At 39.7% G+C, this 16,939-nt stretch overlaps 1 protein-coding gene across 3 annotated transcripts in view; it reads right to left on the bottom strand.

The window, feature by feature from the left end:
• LOC121316734 (regulator of G-protein signaling 7) overlaps positions 1-16,939 on the bottom strand; it is a 124,809-nt gene that overhangs the window by 36,068 nt on the left and 71,802 nt on the right. For all 3 annotated transcript variants that reach the window (XM_041251864.1, XM_041251862.1, XM_041251863.1), the window contains exons 4-5: positions 15,652-15,702; positions 13,209-13,315 (exon numbers count right to left, since the gene is read on the bottom strand). In XM_041251864.1, coding sequence (XP_041107798.1) covers positions 13,209-13,315; positions 15,652-15,702 — 158 coding nt within the window. The remainder of the gene's footprint in view (positions 1-13,208; positions 13,316-15,651; positions 15,703-16,939) is intronic.

The raw sequence follows: 16,939 nt of genomic DNA, 5'->3' as shown, positions 1-16,939 counted from the left end.
TGGCCTTGTTCTTGGGATCATTGTCCTGCTGAAAGGTGAATTTCCTCCCAAGCTTCAGTTTTTTTGCAGACTGAAGCAGATTCTCTTGCAGTATTTTCCTGTATTTTGCTCCATCCATTCTTCCTTCAATTGTAACAAGATGCCCAGTCCCTGCTAATGAGAAGCATCCCCACAGCATGATGCTGCCACCACCATACTTCACTGTAGGGATGGTGTGTCTTGAGGCATGGGCAGTGTTAGATTTGCGCCACACATAGTGCTTTGAGTTTTGGCCAAAAAGCTCTATCTTGGTCTCATCTGACCAGAAAACCTTTTCCCACATCACAGCTGGGTCACTCTCATGCTTTCTGGCAAACTCCAGGCATGCTGTCAGATGGTACTTTTTGAGTAACGGATTCTTTTTTGCCACCCTCCCATACAAGACAGTGTTATGCATCGCTCTTGATATGGTTGACTGGTGCACCATTACTCCACTCCCAGCCACTGAACTCTGTAGCTCTTTCAAAGTGATTGTTGGCCTCTCTGTGGCTTCTCTCACAAATCTCCTTCTTGTTTGAGCGCTGAGTTTTGACGGATGGCCTTTTCTTGGCAGTGCCTCGGTGGTGTGATGCAGCTTCCACTTCCTGATTATTGATCCAACTGTGCTCACTGGGATATCCAAACACTTGGATATTATTTTGTACCCTTTCCCTAATCTATGCATTTGTATTACTGTATCTCTAACTTCTGTAGAATGCTCTTTGGTCTTCATTTTCCTTCTGATTCACAGTATTACCAATGATCCTTCAACAGTGGAGTTTTTATCCAGAAAATGTGACAGCAACTTTAATGGTTCACAGGTGGAGGCCAATGGTAAGGTAACTGTGTCCTTGCTAGGGCAATTTCTTTCATCCGTGCAAACTGGGAGCTTCCACAGCACAGGGGTTGAATACTTATGCAAGAAAGATATTTCAGTTTTTTATTTTTCTTAAAAATATTTCCCAACATAAAATCAATGTCACCTTACAATAATTGATTCTGAGTTTCAGTGTTTAAAAATAAAATATCAAACAGAACTAAATTTCAATGTACCATTTGTAATGCAGTAATATGAGAGAATTGGTCAGGGGTCTGAATAATTTTGCAAGGCACTGTATATATGGTTTATCAACTCTTCTGCAAAGTGAGCATACTGATAAAATCTTCTACTTACTGGATAATGCTGCACGTCATTTGTATCATATAAATCTATCATTAACAGCCCTGGGTGTATTTGTCGTTTTTGTGTTTATAGTTCTTAGTGATGTTCAAGACTAACAGTTCTAGAAGAGTGGTTCAATGAACTGTAGCTTAAATCCAGTAACCAGCTATCAAACTAAAATGAAGACTGAGTCCAAGGGTGTTTGAATGACAATACCTTGAGACCTTAATCTAAGTGAATGAAGGGACTCGAAACAGATAACACAGCTCGAACAGTAACACTGTTGACAATGTCATTGTATATGCTTCTGCACAAATCAAACATAATTGGCTAAATTTACATAAGCAGGATAATTTCTCCCGTCAAGGTTCTAGAAAATGTTGTCAGAAGTAATGTCTGAAGAAATACATGTGTAAATTACCACCGTGCAGTGTTTACATGTGTAAGCACATTCCTCTGTAATTTCCAAGCAAGCAAAGTGAAGCTTTTAGAACTGCAGCACTTTAGTTCTAAAAAAAATGTTTCTCCAAAACCTGGAGACAACAGCAACAGAGGATGCGTATTTTTTCAACACAGTATAAGTCATTTCCAAGCCAAGACTAATGACAAAGCAAAGCCTCAAAGCACTTTAGAGTCTGTAGCCACTGACTTTCAGCCGTTACTGGGGTGACAAAAAACAACAACCTGTCTGCTCATCACCAGTGTTACACCACTTTCCACTTTTTACTACTGCCAAAGGGTGTGACTTAACCAGGTCACCTACTCTCCTTTCATAAGACCTGTGGGATACACTGATTACTGTGAATGAAATCCAATGCGGTGTATTAGCTCCTTATTGTGTCCAAAGCAACCTAATTGTACCCCAATCAGCAAAGAAACCCTGATCAACATACTCCCCATACACTTTTCAAGGCCAAACCAGCATTGCTACGGAGCGTGACCTTTGTCCTGGCCTCTGTAAAAATGAATGGCTGCATCTCACTCACCCACTTTGCAGAGGTGATAGCAAGCAAGAAAGCTGATTTAAATGATAACAATTTCAGCTGAGCTGAATGCAGGGGCTTTGTGATTGTATTAAACACCATGTTTAGCCTCCAGCGAGGAACAATGTCCTTCATAGATGGCTGAAGCCGCTGAGCCCTTTCTGCCGTGCCAGGAAGTGAGCTCCAGTGGAGACCATGTCAAAGCTAAAATAGGTGCCAGATAGATCTTTACTGTGGTGGGGGATTTCTCCTCGTCAAATAGGTCCTGAAAAAAATTGCAGTATTACTGCCATGGGATAAGTCGTGTGGTCGAACCCACTAGGCAGACACCACATCTGAAAGACACCACACTTGTACCCAACTATGAACATGTGAACACTGCTTTGGCATTTTGTAGGGTGTCAATAACCCTGTTGGGCAGACCCAGATGTCTCATATGCAGCCATTCAGGGGCCAGACCCAGCGCTGCAGGCTCGATGGGTCGGGATGACATAAGGTCCCCCGTACCTGACTGAGCAGGGCTACTAGGGGCACCTTGGCCTGGTCCTGCTTGATTTTCTACAGACACAGTGGGAGCACGACGTGCGGTGGGAAGGTATATAAACGATGCATTACTGGTGTGCCAAGGCATCTATTCCCAGTGGTTCCCAACCTCCTATTACGGAGAACCAGAGGGGGCAGTGGGTTGATTCCTTGGAAGTAAAGAGGTCTATCTCTGCTCCCCCGAATCTCTCCCAGATAAGGCTCACCACGGGGTGAAGCCTCCACTCTGAGCTGCTGAGGATTCACCTTGAGAGGAGGTCTGCCGCCCAGTTTGTCACCCCATGTGCAGATGCACTGCCCGCATTGAGAGAAGGTTCTCATGCATCCACAGCAAAAGCTTGCAGGCCATATGATGGAGACTGGGCAACCAGAGGCCAACCTGGTGGTTGATATATGCCACCAGTGTTGTGTTGTCTATATGGACAAGCACATGTCTGCCGTGAACCTACAAAAAAATCTGCAAGGCCAGGTAAACTCCCTGCAGCTCTAAAACACCGATGTGCAGATCCAGCCATGGGGGTCCTCACACCTTGCACATCTGGGCCATTCCACACAGCACCCCAGCCCAGGCTGTGCCAGTCTTTGAGGCTGCTTGGGCCTATGGTGCCAATTTTCTGCTGGCTTAAGTACTGGAGGTGATCACTTGGGAAGCAGGCAAACCAGCTCCGTAGAGGATTCCCATGCACGGTCAGATGCTGCAGCATCTCATCCACTGAGGGACCAAACGTATGCCCTGGTGCTCGGGACATCCAACAGCAGTGCTTTGTCAAAGCTGCCTGCGGGAGGCTACCAGCGAAGCCAGGTTTCTGCCTACAGCTTATCCGTTGAGTTTAGACACAAGGAGCAGGTTTTTGTTCACCAGACACAGCTTATCCAGCTGCTGTGGTGAGGGCCTGTGGTTCTCAGAGAGGGACAGCAAATGCGACTGGTAGGCTACCAGGATGCTATTGTAGTTCCCTAGCAGTGAGGCAAACACCCCGGCTGAATAGGCTCAGAAACACGGCACTGCTTGTTAGGACAGGCAATGTTCTTGCACAGGAGCATCAAATTAGACGCCTGGACCACAACAGCAATGGAAGCCTCAACTGGCGGAAAATGGGCTAGGCCCAGCTTTTCTTGCATCATGCACCCTATATAGGGCGTCCATTGAACGGGAAGTCGCAGAAGCTGTTGCCGGATGGTCCCAGGAAGACTGGATTTCATATTTTCATCTGCTCTGAGTTCCCTGGAACGACACTCTTCTTCTTCCAGTGTCCTGGCATGCTCTGGATCCAGGCAGGAAGAGCACCTGCTGTGCTTGTCCTCAATAAGCAGACTAGACTTGCAAGTCTCACAGGGACAGAAAGCGGGCATGATGCAAGGAGCAAGCAATGGAATGTACAGTATATGGTTGTCTCAATCTGCTTATATGGTACAGGGACGGTACCGGGACGGCAGATGGTCGGTACCGGGATGGTACTGGTACCGGGAGGGTACTAGTACCTGTCCCTGTTCGGTATTGGTGCGGTACGCGGTCAGGAGCGCAACCGGGTCGATGACCTTGGTACCCGACTCTGTTGTAAGACCGTATTGACCTGAAAGATAAACGAGGGGCAGCTGCAACCGTTTACCAAGAGGTCATGCAGGATTACATATAGGGGCCAGGGTAACGCTGACCTTTTCCTTCGTTTGGGTAAAGCTTGGTGGAGCGAAGGACTGAGAGAGGAGCTCTCAATGTTTTGTGTTGTGTTTTGTCTGTGTTGTAAATGCCTGTTTTTACACCACCAGACAGTTAAAGCACACCTCCGGAGCTGTCGCCAGGGTCAGCACGATCCGGATCACCACTGCACTATCATCACGAAAATACCTGTGTTTTCACTCAGCACCAGCACGACTGCGCTCACCCAGGACTGGTGACCGTGTGTTCGTTTTGTTCAGGACTGTGCCCTGTTTTGTTATTCCTGTACCTCACAAATTATTGTGTATTGCCAGGGATTTATTATTTTACGGTCACTAGACCTGGAATATAATAAAAACACTTTTCACCGGATTACAGTTGTCTGCCTGTCACTCCTGCACCACATCACTGCTACACCTGTTCCCCCTTCACCACAATCACATATAATTTGTGTAAAACACAAAAAATGCGAAACATATACAGATAGAAGCAACAAAGTACTTATCTGAACAAGGCTGTCCGATCAGGTCAGTCTTGAAAGGAAAAATGGCGCCGAGATCTGTGAGCGCAGTCCTTTTGATACCTCAGGGGCAGTCATGACTACGTCACAGGCTTGTGAGCAGCTTTAGTATTCAGAATTCTTTAGGAGGTAAATAACCATACATTTCATACTTGAAAGGAAACCGCCCACGTCTTGCCTCTGGTGTATTTATTCAGAAGCAGCTGACCCAATGTTCTCCACAATGCCTTTGGGAATGTGATAGTGATCAGCCTCTAATGGGCAGTTTTCACAGAGAAAACTGGTTCCCTGGGCTAGCCAGCAACTAGAACCTTCTAGATCAGATATATTGCCCTACATTCCGGCTTTCCCAGCAAGATCAACTGACCTTTAGTAAACCAGTTTCTCAGAAGTACTGTTGTAATAATTTCCCCAACAAACAACTCTGTGACAGAGCAATGATAACCTACTTTTTAAAAAAGTAATGCTCACAGCAGATCATGACATTCCAATTCTCACTTTCAATTCAAATGTTTTATGTCTCTGGATGTGTTTTTTTTTTCTCTCTGCTGGAGGCCATTTCAATTTTTTACATATTCATTATGGGTTTGTCTTTTTTTCCCCCTTTTCAGTTTGAAAGAAAACTTATTGGGGGAAAACAGACACAATGACGTGTTACCAATTTAATTTGTCACTGGATAAGCATTTCACCTCTCTGGAATTCTTTCTATTCATTTCCTCTCTTATTTTATTATTCATTAGGAATAAAAGCATGAAAACATTAGAGTCAAAATAATATCACAGTCCTTGAATACTGGGTCTAAAACATCACGCATGCCTCGTACACAGTGCTCTGTCTTTGAACACTCTCCATTAAAAGGACAACATATGTGACCTTGTGTGCAATGCCACTGCTGCTCCTTTTTTTCCTTGTACAAATTATCAGCATTACAAGATCAGTCCTGGTGGTATATATTCCACTGTTACCATTTTTCCCGTAAACTCCAGATGCATCTTGGTTCTTTGAAGAGATCAGTAATCTCTTAAAGATAACAGCAGGTATCTTGAATGATACTACCGCTTGCGATTTCACCTCTAGAGATATGGTAATCGGGTCATTGAAATATTTCAGGCTCATCAGTTACAATCTAAATGGAAATGACAGGGACACAAACTAGCACTGCTATAACACTTTGATCTAACTTGGTTGACCGTAAGGATTTATTACAATTGCTATTGCTGTTACACAGCAAATACTTTTTAGTTGGGCTATTTTTTAATTTTTTTTTTTTGTAAATTGAAATAAATGACTCTCTTTTTTGTTGTTTGTGGTAACTGCAAATATGTCGGTAGAATGCTCTAGATGACACTGAGCAGACCTGTATTGAATATTGTCTACATCTAGCCTACACAGATATTAATTATTTAAAAAACGATTTGCTCCTTGTGACAGGATAGCCAAAGTGAGGAGACTCAGATGGAAAAAGAAGCAAATAAAATGCTTTTAATTAAATAATAATTACCAAACAAAAAGGCACAACAGCCAAATAAACAGAACAAACACAAAACACTGTTAACAATAAATTCTAAATACAAAATACACTCTCACGCACGCACGCACGCACGCACGCACGCACGCACGCAGGTCTTCTCACTCTTACAAATACTCACCAACCAACACTCCCAACCACTCCCTTTTATACAGGTGCTGCAGCTAATTGGGCAATTCTCACCTCATCAACTGCAGCACCTTTCACACATTCCTCACACAAACACATTCACTCAGATCCACACAGCAGACTCACATCCACTCTAAACACCACAAAACACAAAGACTGGCTGCACCCTGTCACACTCCTAAACATGCACAAATACTTTTTGCGATACCCTTTTGTAGTTTCTTTGATTACATGATGTTAAATAAAAGATCTAAATTATTTTCATACAGTTTTTATTTGTCTCAATCCTAAAATTCTAGGTGATGAAAAACCTGGCCATAGCTGGTTTTGTGTGTGTGTGTGTGTGTGTGTGTGTGTGTGTGTGTGTGTGTGTGTGTGTGTGTGTGTGTGTGTGTGCGTGTGTATTTCGACAGTGTACAAAAATGAGAAAGAACACAAAAAGTGATTTCTAATAATTTCTAATTATTCTACTGAAAGATATTAAAGTAAACATTCAGCTTTAGCATAAAACAACAAATAATTAAATAACATGCATAAAATTAAAATTAACATGCAAAAACTAATTTTATACTTTGACAAAAGTAGTTGGGCAATCCACATGTTTCATATGAAACCCATTCGTCGCTAATTATTGACAATTATTATGATTGAAAACCATCACCTCATGATAACTACAGTATGAATGAATATATAATCATCATGTACTGAAAAATGGGAAATTTGTGATTTAAAAAAGCAACAAAAATGGTTACAATTAAAGAGTAGCAACAATCTCAAATGGCAGTGATACAACTAAACGAAAGAGCAGAAACTACCAGAAAAATAGCAGAAAGACTTGGTTTACTGAAAAGCACTCTGTCTGCTATTATTGACAAACACAGGAGAACAGGAACTACTGCAATTAGCTCCAGGTGTGGAAGACCAAGAAAAATTTCTGCAAAATCTGGAAGAAGACTCACTCGAGCAGCCTGGCAAAATCCCGGGATTACTGCAAAAGATTTGACACAGGAATTGAAAGAAAATGGTCACGAAATTTACAAGAGAACAATTCAATGATACCTTAACAAGATGAATGTCCATGGGTTTGCAACCAAGATGCAAACCTTTGTTAAAAACAATACACAAAAGAAAGCGATTGGAGTTTCCCATTGAATACTTGAGGAAGCCTAATGATTTCTTCAACTACATTTTATGGTCAGACAAATCCAAAATATTACTTTTCTCACCAAGAAAGCAACAATATTTTTGGAGGAAGAGAGAATTGAAAGAAAAGTTCATCATGCCCAGTGTTAAACATGGTGGAGGTTGTGTGATGGTACAGGCTTATTTTTCTTACTCAGGCACTAGCGACCTTTGTATTGTAGAAGGATCAATGAATACTGCAAAATATCAATATATTTTGCACTCTCATTTGTTAACCAGCACTAGAAGGCTTTTTGGATGGAAGTCTGTATTCGAGCAGGATCATGACACTAACATTCTTCGAAGTCTACAAAGGAATTTCTTAAAAAAAGGAAGATCACAGTTATGGATTGGCCATCCAATCAAAAGTCAATTGCAGAACTCAAAGCTGTATGTGCTGAAAAAGGAGCAAAAATATCTCAGCTGTAATGGAAGCAAAGGGTGGGCACACAGAATACTAATGCAGGGGTGCCCAAATACTTTTGTCAAAGTATGAAATTAGATATTGCTTGTTATTTTTCATTTTATCCATTTTATGTAATAATTTGCTGTTTTATTATAAAACTGAATCTCTACTTTAATTTACATCTTTCAATATTTCTTTATTTAGTAATTTCTTTATTTCATTTATATAGTTCTTTTTATACAAAAGTATAGCAAAGCACTGTACAGTACATAGCAGAAAAAGAACAAACCACAACACATTTGTATAGCATGCCACATATACAACTGCCACAATCAGAGTTACAATTAATGTTACATTAAAACCCACTAAGATAAGAAAGTCATTTTATAAAAGTGTGTTTTAGTCTTGACTTGAAAACTGTAACAATCCCAGCTTCCCTGACAAATCAAGGCAGAGCATTACATAAGAAAAAGCCCTACCCCCCCGTGTTGCTGTTGTTGACCCTAGAAATAACCAGCAGCCCTGCATCTTGTGATCTCAGAGTGTGGTTTGGAAGATACGGGTTCAGTAACTCTTGCAAATAACTAGGTGCTAATCCATTCAGGGCCTTGTAAGTTAACAGTAAAATCTTAAAATCAATTCTATAATGCACAGGGAGCCATTGTAAAGAAGCAAAAACAGGGGCATAATATGTTCACTTTTCCTGGTTTTAGTTATACTTCTAGCGGCAATACTCTAAACAAGCTGCAAGCGGGATACGACATGTTTTGGGACACCATAAAAAAGTGTATTACAATAATCAATTCTAGTTGAAACAAAGACATGCATTAGACTCTCTGCATCAGATTAGGAAATAATTGGTTTGGCTAGATTTCTCAAATGGTAAAAAAACTTCCCTAATATGAGTCTCAAATGATAAATCAGGATCAAGCCCCCAAATTCTTAATTTCTAGTTTAAGTTTCGATGAGAGACTGCAAGGGTCGAGCTCATGTAGTCCCACATTTCCTTTTAGTTGGTTCTCTGAGCCCACCAGCATAGCCTCTGTTTTATCTGAATTCAACATTAGAAAATGATGTGACATCCAATGCTTGATGTCTGCAAGGCAAATAGCTAATAATACTCAGGCAGAAGACATTTCTCGCTTTAGGGACAAATCTAGCTGGGTATCATCAGCATAGCAATGGAAGTTCACGCCGCGTCTGCGGATAATGTCACCTAACGGTAGCATATATAATGAAAAAAACAAGGGACCTAGAATGGAGCCCTGTAGAACACCACAGACTTCCGACAATGCAGACTTTACCTCCCCACTAGAGACAAACTGAAACCTATCAGAAAGACAAGATTTGAATCAAGATAGGACAAGACCAGACAGTCCTACTGTGTTTTCAAGATGATTCAATAGGATGGAATGGTCTACAGTATCTAAGGCAGCACTTAGATCTAGAAGAATTAAAACTGATGGAAAGCCTGAGTCAGAGTTTATCAGCAGATCATTCACAACTCTGACAAGGGCTGTCTCGGTGTTATGTGCAGCACGAAATCCAGACTTAAACATGTCGAACATACCATTAAGAGTTAGACATTTTTGTAATTGAAGCCATGTGATTTCATAAAAACGCCAGGTGCTCAGTGTTTGGTATTTGAGTTAAAATTGCCAAAATTAGTTGATTAAGAATTTGTATAAATAGCCATTCGAAAAGACATGATTTTAATTAACGCAAGAGCAGTGAAAGATATGACCATGCCCAGCTTGAGTAAGGAAGATCCTCTGGTTGCTATTGGCATTATTGAAGGAGGCCTGTCTCTGAGAGAAGTTGCCTGGAGAATGAGATGTTCTGCTTCAACAATCAGCAGACTAGTCCAAAAAAACCAGGAAACTGGCTCTGTGAGGGACAGGCCACGTCTTGGAAGGCAGAGGGGTCACCACACCGGCCCAGGACCGTCACATCCGACTGATCCATCTGCGTAACTGTTTTCAGACTGCACTGGATACAGCACGAGAAATTCCAAGAAGAAATAAACCGCGCATCAGCAGAATGACTGTAGCTCGCTGTCTGCATGAAAATGATTTGTATGCTCGGAGGCCATTCAGGGGTAACATGTTGACAGCTGAGAGATGAAATCGCTGTCTTCTGTGGGCCAGAGAACACCTGAGGAGGCGGCAGAGAGTGGGGGAGTGTTTTACTCACTGATGAATGCCATTTTGCCCTTGACAGACCTGACAGAAGACAACGTGTGTTGAGATGTCATGGTGAGCATTATGCTGACTGTTGTGCTGTTCAAGACAACCAGTGGGGCAGTGGAAGTGTGATGATGTTAGGAGGAATCTCCTGTAACACAAGAATGCCTTTGGTGCAGATTGAGGGCAACCTTACTGCTCAGCGATACATTGACGAAGTCCTCGGGGCAACAGCTTTTCCATTCCTGCAAGCCAATCTGGAAGTGTTGATTTTCCAACAGGATAATGCAAGACGACACAGTGCTAGGATTACAATTGCACGACTTCAAGAAAACAATGTCGAGGTCTTGCCGTGGCCAGGTTTATCTCCTGACCCGAGTCCAATAGACCATCTGTGGGTCCAAATCGCCAGTGCCATCCACAGGAGACAACAGCGACCTGCCAACCTTCGCCAGCTGGCTGCAGCTGCGCAGGTAGAGTGGCGGAACATCCCACAGCAGTCTGCCCAGAGGCTGATCAGGTCTATGTGTCAACACTGCCAGGATTGTGTTAATGCTCAGGGAGGTCATACACAATGCTAACTTTATAATGTTTTCATTTTCACAGTGCGTCACGTTTCATACTGAAAACTTATGATTCTTTGATCTGTATTTTTGTCCACATTTTCTTAGATTTTGTTTGATATCTATGTTTAAAATATTTGATTAAATCCATTAGACCTGAGTGTTGTATTTCTTTTGTGTATCACTGTATATATTTTTTTTAAAGAAGAAACAAATATATATATATATATATATATATATATATATATATATATATATATATATATATATATATATATATATATATTTGTTTCTTCTTTAAAAAAAAAAAAGAGATGCAAAATTTTATATATTCACATATTAAATGCATACAGTAAAAAATATCATGCCATTTCAATTTTGTATTTCAGTCCTCCTCTTTCTTCCTGTGTTTCTCAGCTGCCAAAGGCCTCAGTAGTGCTGCATGCTGAGTGTCTTCAGGCTCTTACTGTAGACGACTTCTGCCTTATTCCCCAAACAATCAACAAGACGAAACAGCTAACTCGGGCCCCTCTGGTGACCAAGCAACAGGGGTGGGATCAAAGCAAAGTAGCCAAGGAGGAAAATGCATGGTGCGGAGTGAAGCAAGGCGAACATTTTTAGCAGTTTATATTTCAACAGTAGTGGCACGTAGCCTATACACTACAAATTGAAAGCAAACATGCGTATACAACCTACAGAAACAAACACACTGCACACAATAATTGTACAAATTGTTTCATTTTACAAAACTGCAAACAGAAACTAAAAAATAAATAAAAACCCAAACAAAAAAAAAGCTGTATTGCTTGTTTCTTAGCTTATTATAATAACTTTTTACCTCTAACTCACCGTGCATAAGGGCATTGTCAAGCAAAACAATTAATAAATAAAAACACACATGCTATGCTTCTGCTGCCTTCAAAAAGCTAAACTAAAAGCTTGTTACTGTGCTGAGAATACCTCATTTCCAGCTAAATATGACTGCTCGTTTTCACTGCATTTTCTCAGGTACAGCTAACCAAAGATATTCTATTTATTTCTATTCTATTAAATAGAATATCTAACTTTGGAAGTATTTGCGCCACGTCAAAGGTCAAACAGCATTCAAATATTGAAACTCGAGTAGCTATTGAAACCATTTCTAAAAACATATCAATGTTCTATAAATGTGTTGGCAGCAAAATAACCCAACAAGCAGACAAAAATAGATTTCTTTTAAAACAACCTTGAGTGACAAATTCTGCGACATTTTCAAGTTTTGTAAACCTTTTAAAATTATGTTGACATACTATTGAAAAGGAACATGCAATTTCCATATTTTGTTGCCTTTAAATCAATAAATCATATATACGGCAAACCTTAAATGATAACATTTTTGTATTTTTCTTTACATTTCTAACACCAAGTAGAAATAATTATGAAGTTTTAAAACCACGGATATCTTCAGATTATTAGTAAATTTAAACATCATATATGCCACTGTACGGACAGGTATAAGTATAACCTGAACACCAATCATGAAGTTGGTATTTGTTTAACCCCATTGCCGTAGTAACCAAATTCACGGCTCTCATAAAAGTATGACTTTACGCGTAATACTGTAAGGAAAATAAAATGCACATTTTTCACGATACATTTCAAGAAGCTAAAAAATAACTTCGTTTTTGCCAACGCCCACCATTGCTACAGTACACATTCCAAACACACACTCATTTTTCCCAGTTCCCAAAATATTTTTAATAAGATGGAACGCTCCCACCCATGCAAGCTATCTAGTTAGAATTTATCACACCAGAAGCTTTTATTTTTAAGCTTTGTAAACTGCAGCTGGGAATCAAGTACATTTCCTACAAATCAAAATGCACTGACCTTAAAAGGATGTGCTAACCCATGCTTTAAAATACATTTTCTTACCTCTTACAGTATGAGCTGTGCTAACAATAACATTATGTCTGGTCATCCTTTGGTTGGGGTGAAAACAGTTTGGTTGTTCACTTGTTTTGCAAATACTGCAGTTCAAAGATATAGCTATATAAATAAACATCTACACCACGGTAACATAGTATAACATAGTCTGCTTGCAGCTGGATCATTGAAGTGAGTTTGAATTGCAGCCCAGGACATGATTAGAAGCCAAAAAGCACCAGGAACTTTCCGTCAATTGTACTGTCTTTTAAATACACTCATTTCCAAAATTATCAAAGAACCAAACCGTCTTCAATAAACAAGAGAGGGAAGGTAATATCGTTATTGCAAATGAGAGGTAAGAAAACCGATATCAGAGACTTGGTTAGACCTCCTTTAACCACTAGGGCATTTTTTGAATTCCTTACTTGAAATCTGTAGAATGTGCCATCGTCCTTCAGTGTTAGTACATGGTCTGAGATTGGAAAGAAGTATCCGTGTGCTGCCATCAAGGTTCCAACATGCAGGGCCTCCACTAGAAGTAAAGAAAAGCACATGTATTTATTTTTTTTGATAATTGTGATAAAAACAACATACCAACATACAATGGGTGTAACGCAATATGAAATCCAAGTAAAACACTTGCATGTACCCTACCTGTAGTGAAATCAATCAGTTTTAGTTACTTTTACTTTCAAAATGTTTTAAATGTATCAATGCAGAATTGTGTTCCAAAAATGTATAAGAGAATGAAAAGGCTTCATTTTCAACAATCACGATTCAATATTTCACTATGTATCAGGGCACTTTTCATAGTAACCTAGTCAAAGTAAAATGCCACCAAAAAGCGATTATTCAAAAGTGGAAGTGCTGTATGAAGTGGACAAAAGGGATAGAAAGGAGGTCAGAAGGCAAGTTGCAACAAAACCCCCTGACAGAAAACCTGGGTATGAGACAGGAACCTGGCTTCTGAATATTGTATCATCTGCAGCTTTGATAAGGACTCCAGTAGGGCATTACAGTAACTCAGCTTTTAAAAAGACATGAGCAAGAGTCTGCTTCTTAAGTAAAAACTCAAGTAGAATCCATGTGTTATAAGGAGCAGCAGAAAACTGCCATTGCCAAGGACTGTTCATGTGCTTATTCAGTTTGATGTGAAAATTGTAGTAAGTATATCAAGCAGAACAGTACTGTGGGACACTTGGATTAAATACTTTTATAATTATTAAGGCTTTAAAAAGTCTTTAAAAAAAAAATGCAATTGAATAAATTGAGAAAATTTCCTTCAAAGAATAAAGAAGTACATTTGTAATTGATCCCCTCAAGTAGTACAGCAAAATTGACAACCAGGTGCTTTGGGTACTATTACAACATTGATTACCTGGGTTTATGGGTATCTGTGTCTAAGGGAAACCAAGCGGCATCGAAACCCTTTCTAATTTTACACTGCTGTGTAACAAATGTACCTTGATTTTGAAATGAATCAGAAAATTGCATAATTTCAGTTTTTACAACGGCTCTGGTTGCAGACATTTATCCGAGCACTGTAAAAGTGACCCTGCCTGTCGGGCATTGCTTCTGCATTGGTTGTTAGTACAAAATGATAATGAACACCTTTGGCAGGCAGCCATGTTGACTACTCCAGTATTACAAAAGATCTATTGTGGTGTGGCAGAGCAAAGCTCTGCCCTTTTTAAATTGGCAGGGATGGGGTTAATTTCCCCTACCTGCCTGGGTTTATTATGTTCAGGTGGCTGGGGTTGATTAGTTGATTAGGTTAATTAACGATCAATCAGTGCCCAGCCACCTGACATAAAAGGAGGCCTCTGCTTCTCATTTGGGAAGAGGGAGCTGAGGAAGCAGGTTTTTGTTTTTTTTTGTTTTGTTTTGTTTTGTTTTGTTTTGTTTTGTTTTGTTTTAGGCATTGTCCAGCCTGGAAAATGTTATTTTTGCTTTTTGTCTTGCTTTATTTGTGTTTAAATCCCTTTATTTTGGCCCTTGTGCCCTTTCATTTTTGTGTTTATTTATAATAAAATAGTTTTTTGAACTACAGACTGTCTCTGGGCCTCTATCCACTCGCCAGCCTGCCACATGTGGCTATAGGGGTTTGTTCAATGTAGAGGAGGAGTAAAGCACTTTTCATCCTTTCCGCCCATGACTGTGTACTGCACAAGAAATTAGATTATCTTCCCTTTCCCTGTGCTGAAGTATCCAAGAAACAAGGCTATGGTAACTGTTCTGAGGTGTAATGCCTGGATGAACGTGTCACCCTATTCACAGGTGATTTGACTTAAAGCTAATGACAAGATTCTGTTTTAAAATAGCATGTAGGACCATTATATTGTTTGGATTGTACAGTATTTTGTCTTTATGAAGTTTTCATAGGGCATCTAAAAAGCCTGATTAGGCATAAAGGACATTTTCTTGATGACCTAATTCTGCAAGGATTTTATATTCAGGGTGTGTGTCTCTAGTTGCAAGAGGAGAGCAGGTTAAATACATGCAGTATATTTTTAGGGTTTTAAAGACCTGCCAGAAAGATAGCAAGTCGAACGAGTAGCTGTAATGATTGTTAGTATCTTAAGCACAGGTGCAATACTTATAATAACATCATTTGACATGTCTTTTGAGATTGTAGGCAGACAGCCACCCTATAAGGTAAGCAGCAGTATGGATCTCTTTATAGAACTGGTGCTCCCTGGTGATAAAAAGGTAATTACTAAAGTGCCTTTTCAACCTCAGTTCTGGCTGTGATCTGTTTAACTGACAATAGGCAGTATGTACTGCAGTGAAGACGTTCACAAATGCTCGATAGTATTTTTCAAAGAAGGCAATGCCATTATGTTTCTAGTTATATAACGTCTGTATTACCTTGATCTTCAATACTTAGGTTTTTGATCATCCACTGTACAATATCAGAACCTGGAGAGAAAAGAAAGTACATTTTAAAGACAGACATTAGAATACTGTATAGGATCACAACAGCTTTTACAATGCAATAATTGATATACAGTCAAACTCGGTTAACTCGACAGGTGGATAACACTTTCGCTTAATTTTGGTCCTGGTCCTGGATTTTCTCCATATAAAATATGTGCATCCTGCCTCTTTTAATTCGACACCAAGCTTTACTTGTAACTCAACACTTATTACTGGTACCAAAGGGATGAAAACTATTAAAAAGACTAGTGGGTAGCTCGACACTTTTCACGTGACTGATCAACTTGACACTCCTGTTTCAAGTGTCTGACCTTTGACTGGAAATGGATCGTTCATTCATTCATTCATTCATTCATTCATTCATTCATTCATTCATTCGCAACTGCAGCTAGTTACAGTACCAGTTCACAATGAGTGAGAAAAATTAGTTATTGTTCAATTGGCTTGAAGCTCAGGTTATTTGGGATAACAAGTTTGTCAGCAGAACTTTAAAAGTGTGTTTTTGCATGCAGAACAATCAATAATGCTTGATTTCTGTGTGAAACTAAGTTGTTTATTATTGTTTTTGTCACTGAGTTAATTCTGTATAATATACATGTGTAACTTTTGCTATTTAAGCCAATAAATTAGATATTACAAGCCAATAATAAATAAAAGTATAGTCAACAGTTTGTGCACAGTATGTGGTTGGATAGTTTTCGTAAAAATAACGCTGTAGTTATTTTATTCATTCCTATTTCAATTGAAATATACAAGTTTTATTGAGTTTGCACAGTACTGTATACTGTAACTGATTAATTCACTGCAGTTCTTTCAACCATTGATTATAGATGCCGGTTATTAGCAACCCTGATAAAGACAACTTCCGGTTATTAACAACATTTTCCCAGGAACCAATCCTATCCCATAGACTTTAATGTTAATGGAATTCTGATATTAGCAACTGCGCACCACTTATTGACAACTTTTTTTTTTTTTTTTTACTAGTTGCTAGTGCTAGAGAGTGCAGAGAGATTTACGAGCATACTTCATGCAGCTTTTATAACACACTGACTTCGCAACTGCGTATTTCTGGCCAACAAAGGCAGAATTGTGGCTTTGAAACTGGCTACGAAGCTGCATGCAAAATTGAGATGGATTTACAGCGGGAGGTGGTACATTGTAAAAAGCTGACAACATTGGACAATTTCTTATTTTAAAAGTGTGTTCTTTAGAATTG

This window comes from Polyodon spathula, chromosome 6 (assembly GCF_017654505.1).
Source record: "Polyodon spathula isolate WHYD16114869_AA chromosome 6, ASM1765450v1, whole genome shotgun sequence".
Classification (NCBI taxonomy): Eukaryota; Metazoa; Chordata; class Actinopteri; order Acipenseriformes; family Polyodontidae; genus Polyodon; species Polyodon spathula.
This window is presented reverse-complemented; position numbering and strand designations above follow the sequence as displayed.